We start from the raw sequence: 19,180 nt of genomic DNA on the forward strand, positions 1-19,180 counted from the left end.
TTTTAATTCATTCAGCGTCTTAAAATATACATAATAGCATGTTGCTTTAAAAAGCTACAAGGGAGCAGAAGAATTTGAGGCAAAAAAGTTCAAGCTTTCCAGCTAATACTCGCTTTTCATTGTATCGACTCGCTGTGGTTTGCCTGTATGACCCAGCTGTGATGAATGGAATCAAGCAAGAGCCGTTTGCCCGAATCTCTCCTATGTGCTAACAGGAAAACGTAGTGGTGACAGTCGTACCCTTCATCATCACTGGGAGAGAAAAGAGAGGGGAGGGAAAGAAACGGCTGAGAGCAAATGAGAACAATATTTGGCCCAAATTAGTTTTCCTGACCAAACACTTGGTATTTTTGTTCCAAAGGCCCCTGGCTCACAATGAAAATGAGCTAATCCCTATTAGGAAGTCTTTCTGGATTTTGACTGGGAAGTGTTTGGTGGTGAATGAACGAGCTTTGAGAGAAGCTTTTGTCCACGTTGTGTTCTCATTAGCAGTGTTCTCATTAGCGGAGCCTTGTGATTAAAATGGGTGCATTGCCCTAGTTTTTATTTATTAGAACTAAAATCCAATGTGCAAGTATCCCTGATTTTTTTTTTTCTTTCCTTATCCATCTATGTCGTGTCTTGCATGAGTGCCTCGCTGCCCTGTCCCTTCCTCCGTCTACAATCCCAGCGTGAGAGTCTCGCCCTCCTTTCCCTTCCTTTCTTCTCCCTTTGGCACATGCCATGAGCTGGCTCTTGCCCCACACTGTAAGCGTGATAAAGGCTGAATAAGTGATACTTGCAGAGGGAAATGTTCACCCTGCCCAGTTTTAAAAATAAAGACGAAAGTCTCAGTTTAAAAGCTGGTTTCTCTAGACTCTGTATATAACCTGCAGAGAGAAACTCCTTCAGAAAATAAATCTAGCTTTGGTGCTCTGAAATGTCCTATGGAGGAGCTGCTCTCCATTTCCACTGACACATGAGGAACCTGGGGTTCACACCCTCCTAAATTAGTCAATGGTACCTGAAGTTGGGTAGAATTGAAGTTTGAAAGCTGAGCTGTCTTCAGCTGTGCCCTGGTGAACGCTTTCTCCTGTAGCAACCATACTTTGAAAAGCAAAATAATAAACTTCTGATGCATGTTCCTTGTATAAAAATTAGTTATTTTATTATTATAAGTCATATTGGTTATAAATATTGTTATATTTTAAAAAATTTCCAAGGCCCCAGTTCCATCTTAAATGTTTTCTAGCTGTGTTTATGGGACAGAAGCAAGTGCCTGTGAAGCAAGTTGTAGCAGGGAGCTGAAGGAGGCTGTGACACCAGCAGAGTACTGGCTTTCTTACGCTACCCTGAAAATGTGCTGCAACCCTGAACTGCAATGTCCATCAAGATAAGGTTTCAGTTTTGTTATTCTTTGCCCTTGGCCCTTCAGCTAGGGCTGAGCTGGGCGGTATGGATGGCGAAGCCCTTCCTGAGGCAGCTAGACTGAATCTTACAAAGCTGATTAAAATGTTGGTGTGTTATAAAGACAGCACTTCATAAGGTTGGCCTTGTTTGGGACGTGGGGCTGGACTCTTTCACAAAAAAAAATTTTCCATATAAGTACCTAGTACTTTCTGTTTCCGATTTATCTAGAAATTCTGGCATTATCTCTGTCTAAAAGTCTCATTAGTAGAAAAACTCTCATGATATTTTGGCAAGTCTACTCCTGATTTTGGATAAAATCAGTAAGTACAGAAACATATTAGACAAGAAAAATAATGGATGTAGTATGCTAACTTTTTTTTTTTTTCCGAGCTGAAGAAAGCTTCAGTTCTAAGCAAAGATTTGGCTTAGTTATCATTTTACTTCTTCTCTAATTGGTTCCTTTGTTGTGCTATCATTTCAAAACAGACCTTTCTGCTTACTTTCCACCTTTTTTCAAAGCCCTCATATTTTGTGCTGAACTCCTAAAACATCTGTTGCCTCTCTAGTTTTCCTGTTTCAACCTTAGAAGCTGTTTTTTTTGTTTTCCTTTTTTTTTTCTTTCTTTTTTTTTTTTTTTTTTTTTTGAGAACTACTGTTTCCATCTTAATAGCTGAAATTAGCAGACAAGGGAAATTAGGGGCTGGGGAGGCCAGAAAAACAGACTGGGAAAGAGGAGATGATGGAAGAAAATGACAGAAATATGTAAAATGCAGTAAAGGAAAGATGTGTTTGAAACATAGCAGGAAGTATGGGAAAAACAGAAAGCATGGAGAGAAAAAGCAAACAAACAGAAGAGGAAAAGAATTCTGTTGCCAGAGCATGAGGTCTTCACTTTCTCCTTGCCTTCATTGGTGTGATTATGTATTTGCTGGAAGCATACAGGGTTTTATGGAAACATCTTCCCTGTTGTCATCCCTGGATAGAATGATTCCTTTGACATGACTTATAGGAGTGGAAAAGTCATTAATCAAACCATCTTCCTAGCCTATGCATGAGTCTTTCTCTTTTTAAGTCACCTTAGAGGAGCAGAGAGAGGAGGAGCTGGAAAGTGAAGAATAGGAGTGATCATCTCAGGGCTGGAAAGAAAATGGACAAGGCTGTCGGGGGGGAGGCGGGGGGGAAGAAACTCAAAAAGAACAATCTACTACAGAGTTTCCTAATACCAATATATCTCTTAAAAAGGGAGAATATAATTGTGTGTGATTTGCTAGAGGAAGTAGAGAAAGGTCAATTAAAAAAAAAAAAGAAGCTTGCAACTTTTCAAATTATTATTTTCTACTTTATATATAAAAAGTAAAGTGAAATCTTAGATGAAACACTGAATTTTATTTGTGCTTGTTTGGATGGTAAGATGGCCAGGAATTGTTTGCTTCAAGGGGGTCTGCCTCACTTCTTTGTTCCACTATGGGAACAAGTCTCTCACACTGTTTGTGTCTCAAGAGCCATGCCAGAAGTCTGCAGTTCTTGTCTTCCTGCTCAGAACCGTTTTGCTTGGCCGTGAGCATAAAAGCTCTAGGGAGGCACTGTCTGTTAAGGCTAATTCTGTTTCAGCCTTATCCAGTGCTTTTTGTCTTTTGTGTGGCTCTCTTGCACTGTGTAGTTTGGCTGTAGTTGTAATCCATGTGCCTCTGGCTTAGGAAATGTTGTGCTAGTTCGGTTGCTTTCCAGTGGCCATGTTCCATATGCTCTTTCTCAGCAGCTTGCAGAGTTTCAATGTATGCACCGATCTAGTCTGACCTCCTGAAGAGAACTGGCTACAGAATTTTGTGCAGCCATCCCTGAGTGATCCCAGTAAATCCAGGTTGCATCCGAGCATGGCTGGTACTGACTGTGAAGCGTGGCAGCTGGGGACAATGGAGATCTCAAAGCAGGTTGTGCAGGATCTGGGGTTTTCCAAAGCTCCTGAGCATCTGGGAACACACAGTGCGGTGCGGTGCTGAGTAGACTTCTCCAAGCTAGCACTGAAACCTGTGGCACAGTGGTGCTCTGCTAGGTCTTTTTAAACGTGGTGGGTAACGACTAAATATACTGGAAAGACCATACTGTTAATGCACTGCTCTGTACCAGTACTTGTTCAGTGCTGGTGGGAAGGTCTCTAATGGATGCTGGTGCGTGTGGATGTGCATGTTGCGTTTCAGAAGTGCAAGAGCAGAAAAATCCCATCAACTTCCAGTGGCGCTTCTAGAAGTGCTGCTGATTTATTGGAATGTTTCTGATAATCCCCTCTAATTGGCCTCTTCTGTGGTCCACGCGGGTTGTTGCTGTTGCCACTGCTGCAGAATGGTGATTTGTATTATGGGAAGTCTCAGAGATCCCAAAGAAAACCAAAGCGCTGTGGTTCTGCATGCTCTTCACGCATGTAGTAAAAAGCAGGCCTTGCCTCGTGATGCAAGTGCAACAGGCACTTTTTTTTTGTGATGTTCTGCGGAGAAACAGCATATATTAGAGGAATGATTTTATTCAAATTTTTAAGAGGATGCAGTGATGAAGAGCTTCGGTGCTACACGCAGTATCTGGGATGATATCCAAAAAGCCCAGATGTTTAGTCTTCAGTGGCTTCATTTTTAAGCTGTTAAATGTGGAGTTTATTTTTTGGTTGGAAGCTGACTTTTTCTCAATTTTGCTAGTGTACACTGAAATGTTGACTTTCCTGAGGGAAGCTTGATTCTGTTGGTTTGCCCATTAAACAAGTGCAATACACTTGTGCCACATGTATGTATGTGTTAGCATTGGAATCTCATGTGATTTACTGGGCATTTTGTAAGAGGATTTTCATTATCTGGGACAAAAATGCCTTGATGCAATAAATGCTCATTTCCTCAGTGACAAAATGCCTGATTGATAGGAAAGTGAAGTGGGCATGCCAAGTTAGATGTAGTTGCAGTGTAGACTAAGGGAGGGAAAGGCTGCGTAGCACTGTAGCCTGTCTCCCATCGCATCACACCATCATGTTTTGCATGAGGTCCTTCATCTGCACATGTGCTTGTTTCTAGATAAATGGAAAGAAAGGCTGCTTCTTTTTCATGTAGAATGTTTGTCCCAGCCATCCATCAAGAAAAACCAAAAAACCTAGTAAAATGGGATGGTATGATTTCTAGAAGACTAGAAGGTTTCCTCTTTCAAATGTCTCTCATGTCTGTTGCTGGAACCTTGTATTGTCTTCAAATGCAGGAGAAAGCGCTGGGAAGGGTGAGGCTGTTCCTCCCCTTGACTGGATATGAGAGTGGCAATCCCTATTTCCTTCAAAGGCTCCAATCCTGGCATGTGAGGGAATTAGCATCAGTAGGGGATGATTACTTGAATTAGTAATCTTACCCTGAGGGGTAAGAACATGAGGACTGCTTTTTCCTTTCCCAGACAGATACAGTGAGCAGTTCCATGTCCCCCTCACCCCTGCCATTTATCAGTTAAAAGTATACCTGCTCTCATGGTCATATCATCTCTATGTCATAGAAATACCCAGTACATGAGTATTTCTGATGACATTGTATACAGAAGTACATGGATGTGCCGGCTCCTGTTTCATGCACCACCTGCTGTTTCACCTTATGGAAGCTCTGGAAGAAAGAGTTGCAGATCTTCTGCCCCAGAAAGACAAAATAGTGACTAGGAAGGTGTAACAGTAGCAAGCTGCTGCCAAGGCTGCTGCCTCTATGTAATGGAAATGAGATGAGTTGCCTTTTGCAGACACCTTTTTGGTCATAGGCCCTGAGTAACTCCCTATGTTTCTCTTAATTTTTTTCAGCCAACTGGTACCTCATCATCTTCCTCCCCACAAGCCTCACTGCTGCCAGGGTCTAGTGAGGGTATGGGAAGTTCCTTTCCTTTGCGTTTGATCACAAAAACGGCTTTGAGAACAACAGGCCAGGGATAAAACAATCAGCCTGCAAATTTTGTAGTACAGTATTTAGACTCTAAGAAAGCACAACCATGCGTGCCGGATATTCGTCTGGCTAATTCTTGCTGTTGACAGGAAGCAGACATCCAGTCTCAAAACATTTACACATCTCTGCATTGACAACACCAACATGTATTTAGCGTCTGCGTAAGAGATGCGCTGCAGTCCCTTTGTCTGTTAACTGTCTTGCCTGCTATAACGAACGTAGGCCAAGTGACTGACCGAGAACCTACCCACACAAGTGTGCGAGATTCAGCACCGTTTCTTGAAAGACTGAAAAATAATTTTAGATTGCTGATTCTTTATTTCTTTGATACAGTGCACGGGGACGCTGCTGGGCATTTAAAATGTCTTTTTCTCTTTAGAGGCATTTTGTCTTCCCAGACAAAATATGTTTGCTGGTGTTGTGCGTTCTGGCAAAACTCCTCCCTGCTTTCTCTTTCTTTCATTTTGGTTTATTTGATGTACTGAGCTGATACAGAACCACATTTCGCACACAAACTCAGATCCTTGTACAGACTTGGGCATCTCTCAATCATTTTTTCTACAATTTCATAAAAATTCTGTGATTTTAAAGATAAAATATCCATCGTAAAGAAGAGAATATTATTACATCTGAATCGTCCTCACTTTCATTTTTAAAAGAATATTTTAGCTCATAAATTCCCCTTTCCTCTCATTTATCTTCTATTATTAAGGATCGGAATGAATACCATTCTCTAAACTGGCTTAATGGGGTTAAGGTTGTTCTCCATTGTATATTTGGCTTTTCACTGGCAATGTATGTCAATGAGTTTGCTCATTAGTTAAACCCATAATGTTCTCCAGAGACCCTAAACAAAATGTTTCTCTATTCAGAAGGTGCCTGGACAGTTAAGAAGAGGTACTGAGGATAGTCACTACAGATGTAGCTCCTTGCTGATACTGTTACGGTCTGGATGTAGGCTTGGACATGTCAATCAGCCTTGATGGCAATACTCACATACCTCTCTCTTCTTAAGGCACGTGCTGGGTTTCTCATCTCATCTTTAATGATATTGCTACCAAAACTCCCTCAATACCTGCTCATTACACAGAGATGGGAAGCACTAGGTGATCACACATAAAGGTAATTAGATGATCCTGAAGACTGGATTGTGAGAAAGAGGGAACAAATCCACTAGTAAAATTATCTACTTAGGAAGTAATAAGAAAAGCTCTTCATGGGAAGTTGGAAACTTTTCTATAGCGAATAAAGGAAAAGGATGGCAGAAGTATTAGATGATCTCCTAAGTGCCCAAGCCAAAATGGGCACCACTATGAAGGCAACGATATAATACAAGGATATATCAGGTGAGAACCTCCTAGAAGGTAAAGGTTAATATTAAAGAAATTATGTGAGTCACTGCTGTGGCCCTATGTGGTCCTCTCATGTGGAGTTATAGTCATCCACTTTCCAGAAAGACTCAAGATGCCTCTTCCAGTCCCATATTTGTGCCTTCTCTCTCTGCAAGCTGTGTGAAAGTTTGTTGTGGATATACATTTCAGTGTGCAAGAAGCTTCTACACGTTGGCATTTGTGCACAGAGGATTGCCCTTCTGCTGGTTTGACCTCCTGATGCCTCAAAGTCATAATCCAGATAGCTTCAGTAGAGCCTCCAGATAGCATCCTTCGTCATACCTCTGTGGTGTGCGACTGCCGTGTACTGTACCAGCAGGTGATTTTAAATGCAAGCTGACAGTCAAAATAACACTAAATAGCTGTCTTAAATCACGTAAAGAAAGAAAGAAAGGTGTTTGCTTAAGATTAAAACATTCTATTATTCACTTGATTCTTTTTCTTATATTTGAGGTATGTGATTTGTAATGATAGGAAAACTTCTACAGGTTCAGCAATTCAAATTAGAATAAAAACCAGCATTTCAACTACTTTATCTACATCTTCCACTTACCTAGATTGTGGAACTATCTCAAATCTGAGAAATGGATTGGAGATCTTGAAAATAGATTATCTGGTGTGACTTCTCTGTTCCTTTTTTTTTTCTTTCTCAGCCTGGAAAACTAATAGCCATTTCTGGGGTACCATAATAATAGCATTTTTTAACTTCAGGCTGTAGATAGATGTGGTGGATACATGACGAGAGTCTCAGAAGGTGCAACTGGTATTTAACCACAAGAAGATCTATTGCAAAAGAAAAAGAACACCCCATAAACAGTCATGGACAATATGTCTATGACACTACAGCGATACTTAAATTCTGATTATCTGAAATACCATGAAAGATCAAAGTCACTGGGCACTGAATCTACACAGTATCTTTAACACGGGTTTCCTTCTTACCTTTGTGATGTGGCTTATTCTGCTCTGTGCTGCCCATCCCTGCTGTGCTTCCCCTCCATAGCACAGATGTAATGCTGGTTGCGACCACCAACCATTTCTTGAAAGCACACTCCCCTCTTGCTCAAAAGGTCGTTGATATTTTTGCATTATGGTGGTATCAGAGTCCTTTTCTTAGTATCAGAATCATGAAATATTCAGAAGGTATGGCTCATCTCTCCCTAAAGCTCCAAGACAACATGAGTGTTGATGGGCTGGAATAGGAGCTCTTTGCATGTTATCCAAAATGTTTATCATAGCAAAGGGTGACATGCCAGAATTGGCCAACTGGCATGAAAAAAACATTTCACTTTCTTGGTAAAATGCTATCAGTTTGCTGCCTTTTAGAAACTGTAGTTGTTTTCTGAATTACAAGTGGTTTGCATAAAGAACATAAATTGCTGTGCTCTTTATCACAGCTTACTGTATGACAAATATACAGTCCAATTTTTCAAGTGTAGTGTCTTGAAAATGAATGTCTATTTGAAATGAAAACCATTTCAGTACTTGAGCATCCTCCCTCTGGAACAGGCTAGATAATAACATGTTCATCACCTTGGTTATTTTAATATTTCCTGAAGCCTGCACAAGATGCTTTCTCTTTTCTTGTCAAAACATACTGAAATGAAAATTATTTTTAATAAAATACAGTAATCACAGTCTGATCACCAAGTGCATCTTCTCTTGTCGGATTGTTTCTTCCTACTCGCGAGTATTTGCAGTTACTTAATGTTACGATTGCTGAGCAATCCGGTGTTGGGAGGAAGAGCATGGAAAATTTCATTTCTGACAAAGAGCACTGGGTGATACAGAACATTCTCCTTTGCCTCCTAGAATAGTATCATTGTTTAAACTGAATGCTGGAAGAGTTTCCCCCCAGTATTTGAGTGCTCTCTTCCATAGGTACTGTACATTGAAAGCAGAGCTCTCATCGATACTGGTTTGTCCATGCTTGTCCTATGCAAATGCCTGCTGGAGTGCCATGCCAGATACCATCCCTGAAAGGTGCTTAGCATGACAGTATTAGTTTTCATTTCTAACTAGTCCATGGGAACACTGGAGTTAGTCTCCTCACTTCCTAGATTATATGTTTGTTTTTGGTGAACAGCTGGTGGATAACTTGCTAGCTTCATGTAAGCTGAGGTCCAGTATTTAGAAGGGAAAATTGCTTGTCTACTCAGGCGCTGGGAGCTTTCAGAGATAATGGCTGAATGATTTTCTTTTTCCTAAACTCTTTCTGAACACCAGGTTTTTTACTCAAGTCGCTCAGCTCTAAAATAAGTGATGGACAAATCTCAAGAGATTTGGTTTCATATCTTACCCAAACATTATCCAAGCTAAGTAGAGCTCTGGAGTCTGCATAACTGAGCATGAAACCTCAGAAGAACAGACTTTCTCATGAGAGTGTCAGTGTTTCCTGCCGGCTGGAAATACCAAGAAAATAGTCTTTCTTGTGGTATTTTGGAACTTCAGCATCTGGATGTCGCTGTGATTAGAGAGGAAAGTGAATATGAAAAATAATTGTTTAAAAAGCGAACCCTTTTTCACTTTTGGGTGTGATGTTCCTTTCTAGTTTTTCAGTGAAGCTGTTAATTGATATCCTAACTCTGTGTCTGAAAGTAGGAGATCTTAATCAGAAACTGCAAGTTCTGGCTATTTTGTTCTGGATATTGCAAAATATTCTAACTTGTGAGTCACTGAGTATTTCTTCAGTCAAGGGAAGAAACTACTATTGTATCCTTCCCTCCCTTTTATGTAAATATGTAACTAAGCACTGCTCTTGGAGTACTTGTTTTTTGGGAGAACATTCTGCTTTCTTCAGTCACTCCTTCAAGTGTGAATTTTAGCTCAGCTGCAGAGCCACAATGCATGTCTTATGCTAAACAGGTCTAGTAAAAATAATCTCAATGATTACACCAATAAGAAGTGTTGTGGTGCTAAATAATTGTGATATGAAATCACACGTAGGTTTATATGGAAAATGTAGATGTGAGCTATCCCTGTATTTAAAAATAGAGTTAACCTTCAGTTTGCATTTTGACAGTGGATCAATGGGACTTGCAAAGAGAGTTACTTCGAAAATTAAAGATGGAAAAGTGTGTTTACCTCTTGTCCTTCTGCCACTGCAAGATTTACAATATGTTCTCTTCTTTATTCGGTCCATATTTAGTAACTTGAGCAATGAGTTTTCCATCACTGGCTTTGTATGATTACTCCAAGCTTGCACTGTTAGCAGAATACCAGGAAATATTTCTCAACTTCCCTCTTGGTTTATTTTCACCAAGGCTTTTGTTCTTTCACAGGTCCTCACAAAGTCTTGTGTCTCTCTGTTTATGCTGGTCATGTACTGCAATTTGGTTCCCCATAGATACTCACATCTGAGCATATTGTTATGGATGATCAAATAAAGTTCTGCCATTTGCAAAATCTGGACTTCCATGGCTGTATTTGTGCTCTTCACAGGATTTTCTCCAGTTTGCCAGTCTTTGTGATTCTGAATTGCTGGGAATGCAGTGTAAGTGTTGAGGGAGGGTGGTCAAGTGCAATATCATTTTCTTGATAGGTATATTTGCTAAATTCGTACTGTGCACCCTTCTCTCCCTTGCTGTTGTTTTTGCAACCATATTTCACAAAGAACTTGTGTTAGTTTTGAGGTCTGCTTCTGTTCTTTCAGAGACTGTGTTTTCGGAAGGATTACTTTCCAGGAGAATACACATACATATGCATAAACATATAGTTAGTTATTTATTGAATAAGTACTTCTTTCCCACATAGAAAAGTTTTAAAGGCTTCTTTGTCCTGTTACCTTTACTTACTGGAGATTGCAGAAATGTTTCCATTTAGTAACATTTTAAAATATAAGAAAAGATCATCACAGGTTCCATACTTAGATTTTGTCTGTAAATATTATCATTAATTAGTTGTGCAATTAATAATAACCTGTGTTCATATACACTCTGTTTAAATCAAAGCACTTGAATGTTCAAATTAAGAATGTGTTTGCAAACAAATGTCTAAAAATTGTTTGTTAGTTACCTACAGTGCTGCTTTTCTCCGTTCTGTTGTTACAAAGGGGATTCAAGTAATGCAAGAGGCAAAAGAAATCACTGCAGGAACATAATCAAAGTGACAGTTTTGTGCCGTATTTCCATATCAAGCTAAAGCAAACAAAAAAAAATTCAGCTGTATGTGCATACTTAACAATGTAGGTGTGTCTCTGGGGAGTGACCTGAAATGAAGAAACTATCTTTTCTTTCTCGCCTTTAAGATTCTCCATTTCCAATTATTTTTCTAACTATATATTAGCTGTTTTAATTAAAAGGTGATGATTCACCACTTTCTAGCCACTGAGAACATTTTTATGAAGTAGAGGTTTAAAGATAGTAATAATGTAGAATATTTTACAATTACTCTGAGCGTTTGGAGCTGTAGGAATATTTTAGCACAATTTGAACAATGAAAGAAAAAGCTGTTTTCAGTAATTTTGTGTTTAAGGGTGATTCAACCTCTTTCCTTGCTAACTCTAATTTTCCAAGGATTGTAAGACTTTAATTTAATTCTTTATCTGACCGTAAAACAATGTTGGAAAATTGCATAGTAAATTACTGGATAATAACTTTTTTTGTGGACTACCTGGTTGTCAGAATGAGTACTGCCTTTTAAGAAATGCAAAATAACTGCTGGGCAACTTTATGACTAAAATTGACTTAGGTTCTCATGAAATCCAGGTGGCTTCATTTAAGTGTGAAGGAGAAATGCCCACTGATTGTTATGTATTTCCTTAATTGTGTGTATGGATTGGTATTTGTGTAAAAAAATGTGTGCTGGTGTCTTCAAATGTATACATCTATGCATAGAGGTGTGTCTGGAGGTGACATCATAAAGTTAAAAAAATAGTATTTGTGATAAATACATTTCATTTCATGGTTTCCCACATCAACAAGTAGTTTTAACTGCTTCCCCTTCCCTAGGCTGATATTCCTCTCTTTTGTCAGAGCCCCCTTTAGGAGTGATTGTAAATTTCTAAGCTCAGAGCAAAGTTAACAAAATGAATGTTAACGTAATGTAATGAAAAAAGCAAGCGGTCTTAAAATGACTGTATCCTCCTTTTTGTCCAAACAGCCTACACCTCTTGAAGACCCAACATAAATGATATGCTCAGTCTTGCCTGTATTGGATTTCAGATCTGATATATTGAATTTTAGATGGCCAGAAACAAGGACTGGAAACTTCCCTACATTAAAAAGAGAGCAGAGATTCAAGTGGTCTGGTATATCAGACCTAGAAAAACAGTTTTAGGTATAACAGAATTCTAATTACATGATAAGCAAATTGACATTTATCTTTAAAAATAAAAATCTTCACAATTATGTAATGTAATGCAAAATTAACACAAATTTTGTGTTGCCAAAATGTCTACGTGCCAAGGTCAAACACTCCAAGGTAGGAGAATGGCAGAGCTGGAATCCCTCCTTTGCTGTAGCTTCCTTCAAAGTCCCGCATCATGTGCTGAGTGCAGAGGGACCTGCAGGAGTGAAGGCCGCATGGGACAGCCGTCAGTCAGCATTTCCCATCTGTCAGGCTGGATGCATTTTCCTGTCGATACAGAGATTTTGGCTTACGGAAACAAAGCATTCAAACTTTTGATGAAGTGAGTTTGTTGACATCAGTGGAACCAGAATAGCTTCCCAGTATGTATGAATTCCCCATCAGTATATTTAGGTAATTTTTTTTTTTTGTTAAAAATAATAAGATTGGTTACCTGGGCACGTTAGCTGAATTAACATATAGACTCCAGGCCAGTCTCCTGGCTGGGTGTGTCAACTGTGTTGTCTCCTGTCTCTGTGTGAGTGTGTTGTGGAGGACTTACAAAATGCAGAGTACTAGTTGACTTGAATTCAAGTGATTTAAAGCAGCGCCTCGTCGGAGGTCAGACGTGGTGTTTGGCCTTGTGGCAGGGTGAAGCTGAGAGTTCACTAGCCTCAGCTTATCCTCCCTGGTTCACCATGGCTTCTCCTTTCTCAGTCTTCTGCAGGAGGCTACTGCCTTTGCAGAGCTCCAGCTCAGCAGCGTGCCAAGGCACTCCGCTCCTCACTTCTGGGAAAGCACACTTCTCCTACTCTGTTTTTCCTTTTCTTTTATAATCACCTGGGTCATCCGAACAGAGCTGGGATGGTTGCGCGGTTGCCCCTTCGCACCGCTCGGTGGTCAGGAGGCCGTGGCTGAGCCGGTTCAGGGGCAGCACCAGCAGGATGGAGGGAGCTACAGTGAGGACCTAGCGGTGCGTGGTCAGGCCAGGAAGACCGGCAGAGCCAGGCTGGCGTGGGCGCGGATTAGTTCAGCAGCCGTGACAGCTCCCTTTCCGATGGCATCAGCAATGACGTCTGCCAATGGAAAAAGCTTTCCATGCGAAACAGTGCTGTGGTGTGCTAGCTGGAAATACTAATTGGGGGACCAAAATTCTAGGGTACCTTCACACCTATATTCCCATTCACTTCCAGTAACTAATGCCACTTTCAGCAGTGGCAGAACAGCTGCCTAAATTCTCCAAAAAGGCAGCCAGGCCCTCGCTCCCATGGCTATGCGTGTGGAGCTCCCCAGAGGTGAACTGTGAAGCTCATGTGTGGCAGCGGGAGCTTGCCCTTCCTGTGTGCCACCGCTCCAGCACTTTGCGATAATTGTGGGAACTGCAAGTGGCAGGCAGTCCCTTCAATTATTTGGCATTACCCTTAAGTACCCGATCAGTCAGGGCAATTCGGAGTTTGATGTCTAAGAGCTCTACACACCTGCAATTACTTAAATCCACAAAATTGCACCCATAGGTATTTGCAGGCACAAAAATGTTGGCATGAAATTAGAGGCCATTTCCTAAAACCTGTGCCTAAATTTTGATGATATGCTATACGAGGGGTTGTTATTTTGAAATGGATTTGTGGAAAGCAATTGAAAATCTCCAGGCATCCCATCTGTGTTTAAAGTAACAACAATAACAAAACTTTAAATTAGCATAGGAGATTTAAGACATTTCAGGAAAACATTGATTAAATCTGCCAATGAAATGAATGTGTTTGGCGAGTGACCTAATTAGTGTATACTTGGTTCTTTTTCACTGCACTGCTTACCACTAATTGCTGTTCTGCTGGTCTTCTCCTGACAAGTAAGAAAAAACAAGGATGAGGGATTTGTTGAGGAAATAGTGACATTCAGTTTTAATTCATTTGAACCTGCTGCCAAGCTTAATTATGGAACTGAGAAACTGAGACCGGGAGGCCCCCAGTCGTTTCGGTTATAGGAGATGGAGATGTTTAGTGTCTGCCGGTGTATTTGGGTAGCGCTTACTGCAGCTAGCGATAAACTTGCGCTTGCCGATGCTTAGCTGCCTTCTTTCCCCCACAAGTATGAAAGCAGTGTTTTTATTCCTTAAATTTAATTATTTACCTCTAATGGCATCAGGCCAAAAGAAAATTACAGGTATTTTATTTCTTAGAGCAGAGGTTTAACAGTTAATCTGGATAGGCTTGTCTTAGGGCTTTTTGTATGTGTTTGCATGTACAAACTAGTAATATCTCATTCTTAAAAAAAAAAAAAAAAAGCCTTGGGATCCTGGAAAATCCTTGTTGTAGCATTGGAGTGCTGAAGTCACCCTCAGTGTAAGTACACTTGAGCTGAGGGGCTCACATTAGTGATAAATTCAATTCTCATCTCTCAAAGCAGCAGGGGATAATGCAGCTTTCCCTATTTACATTTGGAGTTCTTAAAGGAAAAGGGCAGGATGCTTCATGAAAAAAAGGGGAAATAGTTTTGGTTTTGGTTTCCTGTGGTAGTGATGGATTCTTGTGAGCGGAGTCTGAAGGTCCCGGTTTGGAACTCGAGTCCGTTTTTCACGATATTCTGCACAAAAACTGAGGGATGGGGGAAAAAAAAAATTCCATTGACTAGAATGTTTACAAGGCAATGCACACACAAAAAAAAAAGAAAAAAAAAAAAGAAGAAAAAAAAAGCTGTGGAATTTGAGGCTAGCAGAGGGTGGGGCTGGTGGGGCTTGCGCTTGTTTTTAAAAGAGGAAAAAGAAATGTAGACGTTTTCTTAGAGCAGCAGTGTCTGATTGGCAGACCTTAGCCTGAATCCCTCCTGGGGAATGCTTCCAGCCAGCCTGCTGCCTCTTCCCAGGAGGAGCCAGGGCACAGTGATCTGAGCAGGGATGATGGGTGCCTGAGCAGCCAAACCCACCCGTGCGGCACCTGCCAGGGGCGGCCGCAGCAGCGCGGCTCTGCCGGCGGGGAGCAAAGTCTCTCCCCACTCCGGCCACGGCCTGGGCCGGGGAGAAGGACTCCCAGCACAGGGAGTCTGGGGATTCATTTATCCTATGGGGAGAGCTGGAGGGGGATGTTCCAAGACCCAGCTGTGGCTTCCATGGGGACTGAACTTCATCTACCCTGCAAAGTATGTAAAACAAAACAAAACAAAAAAACACCACCCAACAGACAAAAACCCCAAAACCCAGACAAAAAAAAAAAAAAAAAAAAAGCCGGTGCTACTCTGTTAGTGCCTGAGACCTAAAAAATGAAGTGATATTATGAACAACTGAAATATGTTAGTGTAGGTCACCAGCATAGGCTATAAACATCTACATGGAAGAACGTAAACTGTACAAAAAGGCAGTGTGCCTGGTTTTCTGTTATATAGCGTTGCAGGGTTCTTGTAAGGATACTTGAATGCTGAAACAGCCTGGGAACTTGGCTTCCCTCGCGGCAGATTGATGTTCTTTGGATGAGTTTTCAGCCATGGAGTGATTTTGTCCTGATGTTCTGTGTGTGGTGGAGAGATGTGTCGGGAGGAGGGGAGAGCCAGAAAAAAAAAGATACTTGGAATGAAAATGAACTTGAGGGAAGGAAAAAGAGCAGCTTTGCAGTGAGGCTGGGAGTAGTAATACTAGAATGTGTAACGGCCAGCTAAAGATGGAGAGTTTTTTTTTAGTCTCGAGACTCTCACTGGTGATATAGCGATTTGTGCGCACTGAATAAATGTTTAGAAGATATTTATGGCTTTAAATATTATGGACTGAGGTTAATCTTCAATAATTCACTATGTTAGATAAACCTGATCTCTGTAGTACAACATCAGAATATTCTTACACATTCCGGTTTATATTTACAAGTAATACTAACTTAGATCTGAATACTTACCATGCTGCCTAGAAAGTCATATTAAAAATAATTTCCCTTCTGTTACTGCATAAATGAATCCTGCACTGTACGCTGATGATGAATATCAAAATCTAACTGTTGTCTGTTTTTACTGTCAATATTAAAACTTTTTTTTGCACTTTTACCGCCTAGTTTTCAGACATGAACATGGTGAGAAATAGAAAGAAATTTAATCTCCTGAGAAGAGCACCTTGCTACCCTAAAAAATAATTTACTCTGTGTTTGATCCAACTCATCCCATGGCTTCCCAAGGCATTTCAGGTTTCCCAATTGGCGGCTTTGGCTTCTTGTCAGGATCTCTCCATTAGAAAGATGGAAGCTGCAGTTAACTGTATCTCCTCCTTCCTCCCAGAAGCTGCTCTCCCAAAGGGCAAAGGCACTGGAGAAATCCAGGGAGGACTCTTGCTCTTTTGTAGCAGGCTTTTTGGATCAAAACAGCATCAGCCTCACTGTGGCTCTGCGGTAAAGAGCTTGGATAACACTGCAAAGCAAACTGTGGTGTCGAACAAGCTGATTTCAAAATGGCGTGCTCTGGAACAATGAAAAAAGGGAAAATCAAATGGGGAATCTGAGCAGGTAAAACACCCCCCACCTTCCCCAGCTGACCAAACTGTCATTTCCTTCTTTGTGGTGATGTTTATTATATCTGCTGTCCCAGTGTACAGTTGTTCTAGACTTTCCTTCAGTTTGTAGCAACGCCCTACCAAAAAAAATTAATCCCAAACCTATAAAAACCAGAAAACTGAGGAAAGAAAAGAACAGAAAGGTTCAGGTCTTGACTTTATTATCAAAATAGTGCTTTTCATATTCTTTAAGTAAGTCAGCATTTTCTTTAACAATTTCAGCTGTTTCTTTTTTCTTATTTCTTCTTTATTTTCTTAAAACTTTGTGAATGAGATTTAAGTCAATAAAACAAAAAATCCATGTGCACAAAATTCTTCCAGCTTTGGACTAACCCCTACATCGAGTAATGCATACGTACCAAAATAATAATAAAAAGATGTTTATAACTTGGCATGCAAGGTGATCACAAACCACACAAGCTTACACCTAGATTTGGTGCGGAGAAGGAGGCAATAAGGCCTCCCAGGAGCAGGAAGAAAGGCTGGCAAAAGAAATAAAAACGGATACGGCAGGAAAGCCTATCTGTGGTTGCCTCCTGTATGATGTGTATTGACCTAGTAAATGGAGATGTCTGCAAAGGAGCTGCTATGCTATAAATATGCTTGTGCTAATATTATTAAAGCTTTAAGGCAGTTCAGTTTCATCCATACGGCTTCCCGGAGAGACGCCAAAGAGGTGGCCCCTGGCCACAGCTTGTCCCAGCAGCATGTGCCTACCTGCACTGTAATTACTTAATAAGATATAGGCTGGGATTTTCAAAGGATTCCCTGGATGGATTGTGAAATACATGCAGCTGCCTAAATAGGTGCTTGGTGAGATTTTTACATCTCCCTAACTATGTTGAAATCTTTATGAGCAAGACATTTGAATGCTGTTGAAGATCAGAGATAGCCAAGTGCTTAGAAATTGTGAAAAGTCTATTTCTTGTCCTTTTTGCCCTCCTTTGTATCTTTAGGAAAATAAAAATACTTCTAGAGTTGCTGATACCCAGTAAAGGCTTAACAGCACTGATCTTGCTTGAACATCCCAGTCTTGCTGGTTAAAGGAAAAAAAAAATTGAGAGGGAAGAAGAGAAGATGGGAAGTGACTGACTGATTAATAAATTAAATTGATGCAAATACTAGGAGTAGAAAAGCCACTTAAAACCAGATTATTATCCTTTGCCGATCCCTCAGATCTAACCTCACTAAGCTGCCGTTCAGATGATGCCCTGAAGCAGATCCTGGCAGGGACCGGGCCCTTGTTCCGGCAGAGAGGACGACGAGATGAAAGGGATGTGGTTTAACCAGGCTGTGACTTTGTTATCTTACCATCTTTTGGAGCTAGCTGGCAGTCACTTGTACAGCGCAGGTTGCGATTTCTCCCTTAATTGCTCCCTCCTGCTGGAAGACTGCTCCCTGCCCCTGCACAGATGGCTCCAGCCTGCTGCAGAGACCCGCTGCCCGCTTCTTGTGGAGTTTAATCCCCGTAAGGGTTCAAGGAACAAGGAAAGGGTAGTGTTTTCTCATGAAACCAGCCATTGCAAGTTGTAGCTTTGTATCCCAGGGAGGGCCATGCTGGTACCTCCTCTTATGGTAGAGGTGGGGCAGGACTCCAGAGCACCAGAGCCCCACAAGTGTGTGCCCTCCTGCTGCCAGGGACCTTTTATCTGCAGGACAGGTGAAGAACTGCCTTCTCTCCCCCTCTGCTGCGTACCTTCCTGCACTTTGAAGCTTCAGATCACTGCATTTCCTTAAACCCCACTAGGTTCAGGAGGAAAGGTGTGAGAAATAGAGGTGTGATGGCTGCTGGTGGTGGCAGTACTACTGGAAGACTATGAAACAATGTGGGAGAATGGAAACAATTTCCTTCTTTATAAAAATAAAATCTTTGTCTGTGCACATACACATGGGACTACTGGAAGACTATGAAACAATGTGAGAGAATGGAAACAATTTCCTTCTTTATAAAAATAAAATCTTTGTCTGTGCGCATACACATGGGTAATAATGAAAATACCTATTCATCTGTTTATTTTTCAGGTTACGGTTTTGTAGACTTTGACAGTCCAGCAGCAGCACAGAAAGCAGTAGCATCTCTCAAAGCAAATGGCGTGCAGGCGCAGATGGCAAAGGTAAGAGCAACTGTGTTGTTATAGGATTATCATCTGAGCCATCGTGTTAAATTTCCAGGAGTTTGTTTTGCTCCTGTTTTTCTTAAGGTTTTGGATTTCTTATTCCAATGTTTCTTTCGTCCTTTGACTCCAGCACCTTATTCATCCTATGGTTCCTCAGTGTTCTTGAGAGCTGTGTCTCATGTGATGCGTTGGGCTCTCTCTGCCCCTCTCTCTGAAGAGGGTTGTAAGATGGAGAGCGCTGGAGTGGCAGAGCTTTTGGAAATGCCTTTGTGCTGCCTGCAGTGTGAAAGAATTGCCTTTTCTTCACCTTGGAGTTGTCTTTGTTTGGTTCCTTTGCCTTGGAATAGTTACTCTTTTCTAACGTGCCTGGTGGGCATCTCTGAAGGAGTGATTAACTGAACATGAGGAAAGTTTGTTTGATCTGTCTTGGTTTGGCTTCTCCTGTCTTTTTATTTTAAGGATATAAATGGAAGTGTAGCAGGTTGCTGAAAAAAATAGTTGCTGGAGGTTGTCTGAAGGTGACTGGTGTCT

The 19,180-nt window shown here is 41.0% G+C and overlaps 1 protein-coding gene across 3 annotated transcripts in view; it reads left to right on the plus strand.

Moving 5' to 3' along the window:
* RBMS3 (RNA binding motif single stranded interacting protein 3) overlaps positions 1–19,180 on the plus strand; it is a 723,800-nt gene that overhangs the window by 435,288 nt on the left and 269,332 nt on the right. For all 3 annotated transcript variants that reach the window (XM_086742736.1, XM_086742737.1, XM_086742738.1), the window contains one exon: positions 18,555–18,646. In XM_086742736.1, coding sequence (XP_086598862.1) covers positions 18,555–18,646 — 92 coding nt within the window. The remainder of the gene's footprint in view (positions 1–18,554; positions 18,647–19,180) is intronic.

Source organism: Chlamydotis macqueenii, chromosome 2, assembly GCF_036417535.1.
Source record: "Chlamydotis macqueenii isolate bChlMac1 chromosome 2, bChlMac1.mat, whole genome shotgun sequence".
Classification (NCBI taxonomy): domain Eukaryota; kingdom Metazoa; phylum Chordata; class Aves; order Otidiformes; family Otididae; genus Chlamydotis; species Chlamydotis macqueenii.